General features: G+C 40.9%; 2 protein-coding genes across 3 annotated transcripts; both read left to right on the top strand.

The window, feature by feature from the left end:
• The first annotated feature begins 172 nt into the window (after positions 1-172).
• Positions 173-4,097, top strand: LOC102703788 (carboxyl-terminal-processing peptidase 3, chloroplastic). Of its 2 annotated transcripts, none has more exons than XM_015838951.2 (12): positions 173-530; positions 608-689; positions 780-946; positions 1,080-1,166; positions 1,244-1,322; positions 1,962-2,050; positions 2,202-2,243; positions 2,461-2,580; positions 3,029-3,115; positions 3,197-3,346; positions 3,461-3,568; positions 3,683-4,097. In XM_015838951.2, exons 1-12 carry the CDS (start codon positions 210-212, stop codon positions 3,929-3,931), a joined length of 1,581 nt encoding a protein of 526 aa, XP_015694437.2. In that variant the 5' UTR covers positions 173-209; the 3' UTR covers positions 3,932-4,097. The 2 variants fall into 2 exon arrangements, with proteins under 2 accessions (XP_015694437.2, XP_040381445.1); XM_040525511.1 differs by having other exon boundaries at positions 174-530; positions 816-946.
• Positions 4,098-8,871: 4,774 nt separating this feature from the next.
• On the top strand, positions 8,872-14,057 carry LOC102722967 (E3 ubiquitin-protein ligase makorin). The gene is made up of 7 exons (XM_006655950.3): positions 8,872-9,113; positions 10,231-10,318; positions 10,425-11,236; positions 11,491-11,560; positions 12,904-12,992; positions 13,076-13,136; positions 13,672-14,057. The coding sequence occupies exons 1-6, from the start codon at positions 9,100-9,102 to the stop codon at positions 13,107-13,109; spliced, it is 1,107 nt and encodes a 368-aa protein (XP_006656013.1). The 5' UTR covers positions 8,872-9,099; the 3' UTR covers positions 13,110-13,136; positions 13,672-14,057.
• Positions 14,058-15,386: the final 1,329 nt, after the last annotated feature.

Raw genomic sequence — 15,386 nt, forward strand, 5'->3', positions numbered from 1 at the left:
GGGTGGACGGGGTGAGAGTGTAACACTGACCAGCCAGCATCAGTGGAGTGGAGGGATACGTGGAGAAACGCGAGCCCGCGACGTGGACGCGCGCGGGAGAAGATCCCTCCACACGGATCTCCTCCTGTCCACCACCTCCAGCCCCGCCCAACACCACCAACAGATTCTTCCCTCCACGCCTCCGCCTCCCGCCACCACCATTGCGTCACATGGAAATGGTGGACTGCTCGCTGGCCGCCGCCCGGGCCCCGCGCCCGCTGCCGCCCCGCCGTCTCACCGTCCCAGGCAGGCCGCCGGTTCTTGGCGCCGCCGGGGGCTGCAGCCGGCTCCGCGTGCGGTCGGAGAGAAGCACGGAGCGTCCGACGGCAGCGTCGGAAGGCGACGGCGGCCGTGCCGCCCTGGGGAAGGCGGCGGCGGGGCTCGCCGCGGCCGCCGTGGTGTCGCTGACCGGGTTCGCCGCGGAGCCCCTCCCGCCACCGGCGTCGGCCGAGTCGCTCACCGTCGCGTTCCCCGTCTCCAAGGCCCGCGAGGTGGGTTGCCGACCTCCCCGCTGCAGCAGCCGCTGCATCCAAGAATTAATCCCTCATCTCCTTCTTGTTCTTTGCAGGTGAACCGGGTGCAGAGGACGCTGGTGGAGGCTTGGGGGCTGATCCGTGAGACCTTCGTGGATCCCACCTTCAATCACCAAGGTATACTATACCCACCAATTTGGGATCGTTCTTTCGAATTCAGGGGAAGACGAATCTGAAATGCAGTGAAATTTGGTTTGCTGTTCGTAGTGAACTTACTTGCCCCCAATGTGCGAGATCATGTAGATTGGGACATGAGGCTGCAGCAGACCATGGTGGAGATGTTCCCGCTGAAATCGGAGGATGCCGCATATGGCAAGATCAGAGGGATGTTGTCCACACTCGGTGACCCGTTCACCAAGATCATCAGCCCCAAGGTGTGTAATATGTTTGTATGAGGAATTGAGGATTGCTGTGATTCCTGCGGCTATGCCGCATACGGATCCAACTTGTGCATCGTGCGCGTTGCTGATCATGACCAGTCTGATGTATGATTCGTGAGAGACGCAGGAATACCAGAGTTTCAGGATCGGAAGCGACGGGAATGTCCAAGGAGTTGGGGTGTTCATAAACAGGGAGCCTAGCTCTGGACGCTTGGTATGTTGCAATTTTCCTGTGATAGGCAATCATATATTAAGATGATGTTAATATGTTCAGCTCCATGACTATTCCAGCTTGTTATGGACTGCATTGAGGGTGGCCCAGCAGACCGAGCAGGCATACATGGAGGCGATGAACTAATTGAGATCGATGGTATTTTACTCATTTTCTGTAGTAATGGCATGCCTTGGTGAAGAGAAATACACGGTGCACACCCTTAGGGTCTTCTTCTGAAGTCGATTGTATCTAAGTCATTCCTGTGGTGTAACCTTTTCTTTTTACTTGTTCACTGCACAACAACAACCTATGTGACTTCAGCATTAATGCATTACTTTATATCTAGCAGAAGTCCTTTGTAGCAATTGTAAAAATTTAATAGTTTTTCTGCATTACGTAACAGTATTTTTTGGCACTTTGATGCTAGGAAAATCAATAACTCATTAGAAATTGAGAAAGAACTTCGACATTTGGAGGTCATGAAAAGCTAATTAGCTAGACCTAAAGTTTTTCTGTCCCATCTTTATCATCCAACGTTGCTGAAGCTAACGGAGGTGTAATATGGATGTCGGGCACTTCACAAAATTTGAAGCCAGAAGAATCTGTTAAAAATTATCATGAAAAAGTTCCCTTTCTTATTCTAAAGAAACTGAGAGCTAGTTGATATTGGTAGTGTGTTAACTTTGGATCATCTAATCTTCTCGAGTTCTTTTTCCATCTTTGAAAAATAAATATTCTGAGGAACTGGACTTCATCCCCAAGAGGTATTGATCATAACATGTTTTGTTTTTGTAGGGAAGAGTGTATTTGGGTTGGATGGAGAAGCTGCAGCTCAGAGACTTAGAGGTCGTGTTGGAACAACCGTTAAAGTGAAAGTGTTGGATGTATGCACTTATCCTTGGCTTCAGTTTGAAGTAGTAGTTAGAGTTCTAGACAACACAACAATTATGTCCCCATTTTGATCGTCATTCAAAGCAGCATGTTCATATCCTTTTACTGTATTTTGTTGTTGAACTGACACCACAATATCTCCAGGGCACTGAAAATGAAAGGAATGGCAGTATAAGACAAAAGGAGGTACATGCTTAACTTCTATGTGTGCAACTTGCAAAGCCAACCTTTTCCATCTATGCTACTTGGAGAATAACGTCTAACTTATGTCTGTCTGATTTGAATAAGCTTGTTGCATTCAGTTAAATGCCTAATAAGCATAATGGTTCACATTAACCGTTTTCCTCTTAAGAACATGATCTTTTTTTTATCTAATTACAACTACAATTTTTCTTTTCAAAAGGTCCAGCTATCTCGTGAGGTTATCAATCTTTCACCTCTATCAGCTACAGTTATCTCTCATAGGTCGAACGATGGCCGTGAGTGCAAAACTGGGTATGTTAGGCTAGCTGCCTTTTCTCAGGTAAATACCAATAGTTTATATGTTTTAGTTCTCAATTTTGTAACAGAGTTTCAGGGTACTAAGAAAAAGTTGAAATAGCTGTTCTGAATACCAAACTGCATAACTCAATTCTTTCATTGCTTGCTATACTACTTGAAAAATGGAAGAATATTCCAAGTGATAGATATTTCCTGTTCAATATTGCTTTTACCACATGGTTTGTCATGTATATGATTTGTTTTTCTATGATGTATACCTGCAATACTGCTAACCCCACCAAAAACATGAAGCAATATTTTCGTATTACTGATTATTTCCAAGATAGGATTGAAAACCCTGCTTCATTTCCCCTCAGAAATCTGCTTAATTATTTGTTTCTTGCTTCATAGAAGGTTAAAAATTATTGCTTATAACACAGTATGATCTAATTTGGTCGTTCATATCATGTTCCTCTCTCCTTTCAAACCAGACTGCTGCGGCTGAAATGGAAAGTGCCATTAAGAAGATGGAGAATGAGGGTGTCCAATCATATATTTTAGATCTGCGAAATAATCCTGTCAGTACATTTTTTTCATAATTGGTCTTCACGACTTTAACAAAATATATTTTCTTTAGTGATGTTGTTATTTTTCTACAGGGTGGTCTAGTAAAAGCAGGTCTTGACGTGGCTCAAATGTGGTTGGATGGAGATGAAACTCTTGTCAACACTGTTGACCGTGAGGGAAATGTGCTACCAATAAATATGGTCCAGGGTCATTCTTTAACACATGATCCTCTTGTCATACTTGTGAGTCTCAACTCTAATTATCTGCTATGTGGTTATGTACATGTGTGTTTGATATTTATTCTTTATGGTAAAAGTTCTCCTAGAGAATCATAATTATGTTGTGTAAACATATAGGTCAATGAAGGAAGTGCGAGTGCAAGTGAAATCTTGGCAGGAGCATTACATGACAATGGCCGTGCTATTTTGGTTGGACACAGAACTTTTGGTAAAGGAAAAATACAGGTATGGAAAATTGCTCTGCTCCTTGTACTTTTTCATGTAAAATACTTGAATTTTTATATGCTTCTCAAATATTTAAATTTGAACTGACTTGATTCCTAATATTCCCTGGCACAGAGTGTGACTGAACTGGATGACGGCTCTGCTCTCTTTATCACGGTCGCAAAGTATCTTTCTCCAGCACTGCATGAAATCGACCAAGTAGGCATCCAACCTGACATACAATGCACCCCTGAAATGCTATCTTTGCCAAGAGCACCTCCACTAAAAGAGAACAACGAAGCCACAAGTCTGGAGATGGACTCGTGTATCATGGTGGCCGAGCAAGCATTGGAAATTGAGAAATCAAACGGATCTGCTTCGTAGGTACTTCTGTAAGCCAGAATCATTTGTATGTCCACATTAGTAGGTCAGGTTCATAGTAACTTCTGCAGATGAAATTCAGCATAGCTCCATGTATAATATTGTAATCTACCATAGATTGTATAGTTAATAGTATAGGCTGATCCTGTGGTGTTCGATTATAGGTAAAGAAGCACCAAAAATTTGTCATATCGTGCTTCAGGGGGGTCATATTCTCATATGCCCTTGTTATTGATTCGAGATACGATAGGAATTTGTAACTGTAATCATTACATATTGTGTACGAATATCAGAGCAACAAATTGTTTCAAGAGTTCATTGTAAGTGAGATGCCTCACAAAGTAACGAGTCACATGGCATGAGATGACACCCATTTGGAACAATGAAGGCCTCTGATGCAGTGGTATATGTTTCTGATGTTTCCAGTTGCAGACGATGGTTTGTCTTCTCTGTATGTGATGATGCTCATAATCTGTGCAGATTGGCACTTGCTGCCATGGTGATGTTAGATGATGAAATGATGTTGAACCACAGGCGTAACTGGTTAGCTGTGATTTTTTTTTTATTTTTTAAACCTTTTGAATAAATAATTTTATTACTAAACCTTAGAGAAAAATATTTTCACTGTATAAACCTTTTGAGCACGCCACTAACATTGGTGTGGCAAGATACGCTATCCCGCAGCCTGGTTGGCGTGGCAATACGCTATCAATAGCGTGGCAGGACAACGCTGGCAAGCCTGTCACGCCAAAAACTCTGTGTGGCAGTGTTGTTTTGCCACACCAATGTTGGTGACGTGGCAAAAAGTTCATACGGTGAAAATATTTTCTCCCAGGGTTTAGTAATAAAATTATTTATTAAAAATGTTTAAAAAATAAAAAAATTCGCAAATTGTACTGTATTAGGATCATTACAGAATACATGAAAAAATTGTAAATATATAGTACATGAAGTGCTTGGAACAAAAATCTTGAGAAATATTTCAAGACTAAAGAGCAAAAGAATAGTAAGGGAGATGAAAGTTGGAAGATGGAGATTTTTTTTATATAGTAATATCTAATCAGTGTGCGCCTACTGTATGGTCTTATCTAGCTACACATTTTGAGTCGTCCGATCTCCTCCGTATTTAAGGGGTGTTTGGGAGAAGGGACTAAACTTCAGTCCCTTGTCCCGTCAGATGTTTGGACACTTATTACAAATATTAAACGCAGACTATTAATAAAACTTATAAATAATCTTGGACTAATTCGCGAGACGAACCTAATTAATCCATGATTAGCCTATGTACGGATATAGTAAACATGTGCTAATTATGGATTAATTAGGCTTAAAAATTTGTCACGTGAATTAGCTCTCATTTCTGTAATTAGTTTTATAATTAATCTACGTTTAATATTTATATAAGCATCCAAACATCCGATGTGACATAGGACTAAAAAGTTTAGCCCCATCTAAACAACCCTTTACTAACCGTGCTGCTTCTCTACTCTTTAGCACACACCCAACCCTGTAGACAGCCAGACTTACGTCACTACTAGTCCATCAAGCAAATTGAAATCACCTATATTTCAAATACAATTTTCTCTTAAACTATTTATCCAATCTACGATCCAATTACACCATTGTGTTCGTTACATTTAAATCATTATAACGAGATCTTACATGATTATATTTTAATTAAAAATACAAACTACTTTTATAATATATCCAAATTACTTTTAAATTTCATTAAGTTACATTTTAGACATATAAAAATAAACTTAATACAATATAAAAGTATTTTACGTATATTATAGAAGTAACATAACTTGTCATGACATTAGAAGTAAACCCCACACTCGATAGGCTTAACTGGAGACGCATTGATTGGCCATCCGATCCCACAAGAGCTGTCTAATCCACACATGGTCTTACTTTACTAAAAATACATTACTAGTCCATCAAGCAAATTGGAACCACCTATTCTTCAAATACAATTTTTTCTTAAACTATACGACTACACCGTTGTGTTCGTAACAATTAAATCTTTATTACAAGATCTCACATGATTATATTTTGATAAAAAATTACAAATTACTTTTATAATATATCTAAATTACTTTCAGAATTCATTAAGTTACATTTTATAGGTATAAAAATAAATATATTACAACATAAAAGTAATTTGCATATATTATATAAGTAACTTAAAAAAAGAAAGGAACTTATCATGACATTAGAAGTAAATCTATTATGGGGTAACTATGATATGTTAATTAAATCTAATTTTTAGATAGACTTATGTTTTTACCCCCACAATAGATTTCTTTTAATGCTGTAACAAGTTACTTTAATTTTGTTTTAAGTTACTTCCATAATATATATAAATTACTTTTAGGCTTCATTAAATTTACTTTCTTCACTATGAAGTAATTTAATGAAATCTAAAAGTAATTTAGATATGTTATAAAGTAATTTGTATTTTTCCATAAAAACATAACCATGTGAGATATTGTTATAAAGATTTAATTGATACAAACACAATAGTGTAATTGGATCATAAATTAGATGGGTAAGAGAAATTTTCGTAAGAAGAAAAAAATACATGCACATTTGGGTGTACTAGCAGCAACTAGCTTGTTTGCGTTTTGGGTGGATCGTTTTTTAGCACTAAATAGCTAGCGCGTGCGACATAGCCACGTCCTTTTTATATTTGTGATGACTATTTAATGGTATACATGATGGAACTATTTATAATAAAGCTGAAAATCTACTTTAGAAAGGAGAAAATTTGTAAAAATACCATTATGTTTTAAGGTAAACATGCCATTATGTTTTAAGGTCAAAGTCCTTGACCACAAATCTCCGATAATACACCCGTGCCCACAGGAGAAAATTGAATTATGCCATTTTAAAGGTTGGGTATCGCTCGAATGCCATTCCACAAATTGGCTTCGTTATTATGCCATTGCCAACATATGTCAGATCGCTGCTTTGCCCGATTAAGGACCTGTTTGGGAGCACTCCAACTCTAGAAAATCAACTCCAGGATCAGTAAATCTAGGATTCGCAACTCTAGAATTAGCAAATCCAGGATCTCGAGTACATATTTGGCATATTCGTATATCCAACTCTAGGAGAAGAAGAGCTTGGTGAGACATGACATTTTTGCCCTTTTATCGTAGCGAGTACTTATATTAGAGAGATCACGAAGATTGGGGAGATACATTCCGCCATCCATAGAGGGCCACCGACAACAGAAGGGGCGGCAGTGCCCTAGAGTTTGGTAATCAGGGAGGGGGACGGGCTACTATTCACGATGAAGAGTACCCATGAACAGTAACAACTGTGAGAGGGGTCCGATTTTTTTAGCGAAGGGGTATGTATGTAATGGGTGGCATTGGTGGGTAATTACCCCTCAACTCCATGTTTAGATTGATAAGATTGGTTTTTGGAGCACCAGAAAAAGCATGGAGTTGGCCTTCAACTCCAGGATTTTTTCGGATTTGGAGTTTCTAGAGTTGGACGCGTTTGACAGAAAAAAGTTAGAGCAGAGTTAAAAATGTTGGAGTGGAGCTGTGCCAAACAGGCCCTAAGTCAGTTAAAATGTTTTCTCAGACCATTTGGCCCATTGCTCATCCGTTACAGCAGAGCGAGCAAATTCCCGTGAAGCAAAGGCAGTGGCCACTGCTCCAACGATGAGCTTGCCGCTCTCCTCTAGCACCAGCAGTGCGCTGCATCGCCATCCTCATCCTTCACATCCCTTTTTCTCGCGCCTCCGAAAGCCTTTGACATCCACTGACAGATGAGAGGTAACCCTAACCCTAGGAGGGCTCTGCAACAAAGAATCGCAGTCAAAAGCGAGGATCTAGGGATGTCGCAAGGTAGCTAGAATCCTGCTCGGCTGCCTGTGGGGTTTAGCAGCCTCCCTCTCATTCGTTGCCCTAGGTGTGGTGCTGCAGTAGTAGAGTGCAGGTCAATTAAGCATGGTGGAAAAGTTTTCTTCGAACGTGTAGAAAATGATCAAGATGTGAGTACTTCTATTTGTTGCATTTGGTGTCATTGTGCTATTTAGTACTAATTTGATCGGAATGCATACTTAGGTGTCAAATTCTTGCAAATTTTTCAAGTGGATCGATAGCTACATGAATATGGTTGAAGGAATGAGTCTACAATCAGTTGATGAAGCTTCCAGTGATGGTGTAGTGGAGCATTTTGTTGTTGGTCCTAAAGAGAATAAGCTAAGGGTTGATGATGTTAGAGCAAACTCTAACCGATTCGCAGCAGTCCACATACCAAAAAAATGGCCACAGCAAGCTAGGAGATAATCAACAGTACCACATTCTTACCCCAAACTAGCTTATGCCAGGTGCATTCCATCGCTTCCACCGGGTTCCTAGCTCATGTCGGGGACGACGACCTTCGTGAGGATGGCGGCGGCGGTGGCGAAAGGAACAACGATGGCGCCATCGTGAGCTCAAGCTAAGGCGACGATGATGTAGGGGGGCTGCTGCTGCGACGGTGGTGGGAATGGGTCAGCGGTGGCGAGGATGGGTCGGCGGTGGAGTGGAAATGGTGGTGCCGAAGGAGGAATGTTGGCGATAAACTCGATCTACGGTGCCGTCGCCGCTAGGTTGAGCACGTAGATGGGGAGTACATCCCCTTTCTCCTTACTCGCTCTGCCCTAATGGATGAGCCAGGAGCGAAATAGTGTAAGAAATAAAATACAAGTGGCTAAATCTGAAGGAAATAAAAAAAATAGTGAAGCAACGATCTAGCATATATTGACAATGACATAATAACATTAGAGCGAAACTCAACATCGAAAATGGCACTATGTCAGTTTTCTCTGCCCACGGGGTCTCAATGTCTCGTCCCCTATTCTCGGGGAGGTCAGTCCGGTCATTTCCTCCCCTGCCGTTTTTAGGAATCATTCCCGGATGCGATACCCCCAAAAAGCCAAACACCACGGGGCAGGGCAGGCCCGGGCGACGCGGGCGGAGAGGAGGAGACACCAGCCCCCCCGCCGCGGAACGAAGGCGCCACCACCGGCCGGAGGAGCAACCCCCGACTCGACCCGACCCCGAAGCGACGGCGGCTGCGTCTCGATTCGGCTCCGCTGCTCCCCCCCCCCCCACACCCTCCCCTCGGCCGAACCCGGGGGGGACCGTCCCGATCGATTCGCCTCGGCCATGTCGTCCAAGAGGTAGTCTCGGCTCGATTCCTGTTACGTAAGGCCTGTTTCTCAACGATTTGGACCGGAGGCTTGGTGAGGAGACGAGGTTTTTTTGTGCGTGGGGGTGGGGCGGTGGAGCCGCGTGGGATTTCGGTGCGGTGCTGTTGAGCTTGAGCTTGCCTAGTGTTGATTTAGTGTTGGTTTGGTTCCTTCGGTATTTTGGAGCTCGCGGCCAGGAGGAAATAGCGAGGCAAGCAAGCATTGAGGTAGGGTGGTGCTTGTTTGGTTGCAGGGTAGGCGCGGAGGGTTGTAGTTGTAGCTAAGCTTGTAGACGCGCTTTGCCACACCGCTTTATTTTGTCTTGGGGGAATTTTGTATCCCATGGCGGTTCAATTCAGTTTATGCTTCCATTAGCTCTGATTGCTAGTGCGAAATATGCTATAGTAGTGTAGCTAAACCAGTCAAAGGCCCAAACGCCCATGCTCCTTTAGGCATAGATTTGATTATGAATTTTATGACATGGCTGTGCTGGTAGGTTGAACAAGGGGAGTGCCGGCGTGTCTTGCATTTATTCCTCTTTTGGTTGCGTATTTTTGTTGTCCCGCGCTTTACAGGTCAAGTGAGAATGTCATTTTTGAGTCTGGTCTCCGGTGCCCATTTTTCTCCTGGAAACCAATAGCACGCTGGCTTGGCAGATCTTAGAGTTATCCTGGACCTGCGTGTTTTATTACGGTTCCTGTATATTACGGTATCGGGTAAATTTGGGCTCAGTTTGATAGTGGGTACATGCTACTTGTTCAGTTCTATAATCACCACAATTGCACAAGAGGATGTGGTCTGTGGATTTCAATAAAGGTTATATGAAACTGCGTAAATCTCTACATTAAGTGTCTATTATAAGATGCAAAAAGTATAAATTAAGCGTTCAAATAGGCAGAGAAAGATGCTCAATAGTAACCCCTTTGGCATTAGATGCAATCCCTTAGGATTGGTCATTAAATCGGTTGCCCAAGCATCGGTTCTTAAAATGAAAATTCTCCACAAAAACTTGTTATATTACGATGATTCAGATTATTCCCTTCCTGGGGTTGAACCCAAAGTCTGGTAGTTTGCTTACAGTTCTTTTGGTTATGTTTCAATCTATCAGGGTTCTTTGCAAGTTCTTCATGCATGGAGCTTGCTTGAAAGGAGAGTACTGTGAGTTCTCCCATGATTGGAATGATCAACCAAACAATGTAATGTGCTAGTAAAGGGTTGATGTGCTCTGATTTCATTGCCATACTTAACAGTGCATATATTCATATCTTCTAGTGTTCCTTACTTTGATGCTTGTCTGCTCAGGTTTGCACTTTCTACCAGAAGGGTGCATGCTCGTATGGTAGCCGCTGCAGATATGACCATGTCAAAGTTTCTCGTAACCCGACAGTGCCTCCACCACAGAGCTCAAGTACCACAACACGTGCATCTAGTTCTGTTCAGCCTTTGAGTTTTGCACGTCCTCATCATGTGGGATACCAAGTAGACTCAAGCAATCCAAGGCAACAGATGTCTATGGATGTGTTGGCACATTCTGGGAGTAAGCCTATATGGAGAAATGATTTCCAACATGAAAGCATACTTGAGGATGGGATTGACTGGTCATCAAATCGAATTGTGCAAAACCAGACGACCTTGAGTGCTGCTGATCTTCCAATCTGTTCTTTTGCTGCTGCTGGTAATTGTCCTTACGGTGAAGAGTGCCCTCAGATGCATGGAGATCTGTGCACAACCTGTGGGAAAATGTGCTTGCATCCTTATCGTCCTGATGAGAGGGAGGAACATATCAAGCTATGTGAGAAAAACCACAAGCGTCTTGACTCTTTGAAACGTAGCCAAGAGATAGAATGCAGCGTCTGCCTGGACCGTGTGCTCTCAAAGCCTACTGCTGCTGAAAGGAAGTTTGGACTCTTATCTGAGTGTGATCATCCATTCTGTATATCATGTATTAGAAATTGGCGTAACAATTCTCCAACATCTGGTATGGATGTGAACTCAGCACTGAGGGCTTGTCCAATATGTCGCAAACTTTCATACTATGTCATTCCAAGTGTTCTTTGGTACTTTTCGAAGGAGGAAAAGCTGGAGATCATTGAGAACTACAAAGTCAAGCTCAAGTAAGTTTTGGATTTCTTTTATATCTTTTGTTACTTGTTGTGGCATCTCTTATGTGGCGCAAGATTGTTTGCATATTATTTATAATTACTCGAGTAAGCATAGTCATAGCAATTTATGTGAAAATGACATTTGTTGATTCTTATACATGCCCTTTTTTGAAATATCCAAGCTCAATTTTTTATTAGTGATTTATGATTAATAGTATTATGTGCCTGAGTATTTGATATATGTCCTACTGTCTAAACTTTTGCAGGTCTATTGACTGCAAGTACTTTGATTTTGGAACTGGTACATGTCCATTTGGGTCAAGCTGCTTCTACAAGGTAGAAAACTATATCTGTACGTGCTATAAACATGTGAATTCAATGTTACTGATGTCTTCATCTCACTAGCTTCCAGATATCTTGAGAGCTCAGTAATAAACAACCCCCTCCCCCACCTATCTTTTGGCATTTGGCAGTAAGCCAGAACCTGGTCTAAATAAACCAATAGCTTGCCACCTTTCTTACTCAATCAATTGCTCTTCTGGAAACTGCTCACCTTATGTTCTTACATTTTTTGATGTGAAACAGCAGCAGAGTCTCCTACTGTGCTATAATAAAAACAAGAGATTAAAAATATGTACAACAGAAAATATACATAGAGAGGAAGAAAACAAATAAAAAAGATGTTACATCAGATTACACCATCAGCAAGTCCCTGAATTGACTAGGCCTTCTGACCTTTTTGGGTTCCTGGAATTAATCGGTGTTGCCCTGATATTTCTTTTTGTTTTTCTATTCTGCTCCTTGACAATCCTAGGTCCTGCCTTGATCACAGCCTTTGTCCTTTTAAGAAGTTGCTGAAAAACATGATGTTGTCTGTACTCTATAATACAGTCAACTCAAGACAACATTTACTGTTAGCTTATGGACCTATTAGATGATAATTCTTACAATTAATGGTATAGCTTTTCCCTCAATGTCTGGTGTTCATTGCTAGCTTGTTACCATCTGTTGAAACTTTTTTGGGATTAGTGTCGATTCAGACGATACATGAGAGTGATTTTCAATAAATGTTTGTTTTTGACAAGTGTAAGTTTGCATTAGATCAAATGGCTCAAGTTGATTGGCAGGATCTATCACATTCTGCAAGTCTAATTGGTAGGGTATGCTAGGTAGGCCTCTTGGGCTCCAGTAGTCAGGTCTGTGTCCAGGAGATGCTATTATAAAGTCAGCATTAGTGAATTAGAAAAGAGCTAGATGCAGAACAGAGAAATTGGAGGAATTATTGGCAAAAACCATATCAGCTAAACAAATACATCATTTTAATGTGTTGGTCTTGGATTACACATCTCGTCCTGTTTGCCCAGCTGCTGCCATACCATTACGCTGATTTTTTGCTACTTATTTGGTGGATATGATGGAAGAATAGGCCAAGGCTCATGTTTGGCTTTTATTCAACATGCAAGCCTGTATATTGTATGTGACTATTTTTCATCCTGGTCCAGTATGTCTAGTGTATTGCCCATACTGTTAGTGCATGGGGGGAATCTGATTTCTTGTTCATCCCTTTAACTATATAGCTCACCTTGAATAAATATTAGATATCATTGCTGTAACTGTATACTTTACTGACCAGTCTTTCCTTGTCGCTGAAACTCACCATTGTAGCTCATGTTTTACAGCATGCCTACAGAGACGGCCGGTTGGAAGAGGTCGTACTGCGACATCTTGATGCTGATGATGGGAGCACAGTGATTTCCAAAAATATTAGGTATGTGCTCTCATTAGGTTTCTATTTAATATATATGTTCCTCTTTCTCATCTTGATGTATTACCATCCTTTTCGCGTTCCAGGTTGTCAGACTTCCTCAGTCGGTTGCGTCTTTAGGGACCAGTGATTGTATATATGTCAAATGTAAGATTTATCTTTTCAGTACATGTCTATATAATCACTATCAAATGAAGTTTCTTTTTGCTGTTGGAGATGGTCGCTGTGATGCTTCACTATAGATAAAAATTGCAATATTGCAATGCTCAAAGTTGCATTCTGGTAGATTTAAAGCATAACTTATCCTGCAATTTAGTATCCTGGATTTATTTTGGCAACATTTGATTAGTGTTGCATCCGTTATAATGTTCATTTGATTGTTAAATCCCTAGCAAACCTTCATCTTTTGACCAAGTAAAGTGGACCATTTGCATCCAGGAATTCTGGGGTTTCACTGTCTACCAAGTATTAGTTTTACTTGAAGACAACAGTTTAAACTCAGGCAGCATCTTCGATAACGGCGGATGTGCCTGCCTTGTAGTGGTCGTACAAAGTCAGTCCTTATGTGCTAAAAGCTGTCATGCTTTTTCCTGCCACCCATAACTTGTCACATAACTACTTAATCCTTACCAAATACCACGTGTGTGGTCTTAGCTAACAAGAGCTCCATTCTTCAATGCAGAATTATTGAAGTTCACAGCAGGCCTCCTGGAGGAAGCAACGGTGACCTGGGGATAACAAAAAAAGAAAAGAAAATGTTCTGTCGCAAATATGCTCAATAGTCCAAACATTAGAACTAAGCTGAAAAACTTTGCCATATCCACTTATCTTGCTTCCTGGCCAGCAGTGATTCAGTAGAACTTCACTGGCCATCGTGCCAAAGCACAGGTGTATAATACTATGCCTGCCTCAATGCTCTCTCTATTGAGGAGAGGCTTCCTGCACCCAACCACAGGCCACTTGATGCCGTGTGATTGTACTTGTATGAAAAGAAGGGAGAAAAAAAAATGAAAGAAAGGATGAAACAAAGGATACTCTTCATACTGAACATTGATGAACCCATTAAAATGAGGTTCACCGTTTGGCTGTGTTGCTTGTAGAAGGGGAGAAACACATTCGTTGGATGTGGCATGCGCATATAAGCTGAGGTTGATATGCTCCTAAACGTCTATTTCTGGCGGCATCTGTTTTCAGATCCGGCGATCTCAAAGACTCAAAAGGAGTGTTTTCTCTGTTAGACATAACGATCTCAAAGGCTCAGAAGGAAGTAATGCAGGCTGCTTGTTTTATCCGTTAAGAGTATCCAGGAGGAGGAACTTATTTACGCAAAACATGCACTTACAGAAGTGCAGTTGGATGCACTTTATTGGCATGCTCAAATCAACAATTATTCCTAGGTCTTTCATGGCACTTTATTGGCATGCTCGAATCAACAAAATTATTCTTTTCTTGGCAAGATTAGTAGATGCTCAAATACCAAAGTTATGCCTAGATCTTTCTTGGAAAGATTATTAAAACTAGAGAACTTATCCCTGGTGCAGGTTAAACTTAGAAGCAATATACATCTGCAATTCACGCTTCCTATACCAGCTTTCAGCATATCTTAAGCCCATATTGACTTACAATAAGCTTTGACGATGTAGATGTGAGAACAAATTACGAAAAAAAAGGGAGAAAGCAAATACTACTATCTCCGTTTCGAAATAAGGTCATTTTTCAGTTTTTAGATATAGTGTTTTGACTCTTCATCTTATTTAAATTTTTTCTATGATTAATATTTTTATTATTACTAGATGATAAAATATGAATAATACTTTATGCGTGACTAATTTCTTTTAAGTTTTTTATAAATTTTTTAAATAAGACGAATGGTCAAAACATTGGACACAGAAATTGAAAAATAATATTATTATAGGACAGAGACGGTAGGATACAGCATGTCAGTCAAAGTAAGGTGGTGTTTAGATTGAGAACATTTTGGCGAGAAATGTCACGTCAAATATTTGATCGGATGTCGGAAGGGGTTTTTGAATACGAATGAAAAAACGAATTTCGCGGCTAGCCTAGAAACTGCGAGACGAATCTTTTGAGTTTAATTAATCTGTCATTAGCACATATTGGTTACTGTAGCACTTATGGCTAATCATGGACTAATTAAGCTCAAAAGATTCGTCTCAAGATTTCTTACATAACTGTGCAATTAGTTTTTTGGTTCATCTATATTTAATGTTTTATTTAGATGTCCAAAAATTCGATGTGATGTTTTTGAAAAAAAATTTTTAACTAAACAAGGCCTAACTAAATGACATGAAGCAGCAGTAGCACAGAGTTTACTGATCGACCAACAAAACTGCAGCCAAGGTTTTGCAGTTTGACGTGTGCAGTTCGTTTATCGCA

This window comes from Oryza brachyantha, chromosome 6, assembly GCF_000231095.2.
Source record: "Oryza brachyantha chromosome 6, ObraRS2, whole genome shotgun sequence".
In the NCBI taxonomy this organism is placed as follows: domain Eukaryota; kingdom Viridiplantae; phylum Streptophyta; class Magnoliopsida; order Poales; family Poaceae; genus Oryza; species Oryza brachyantha.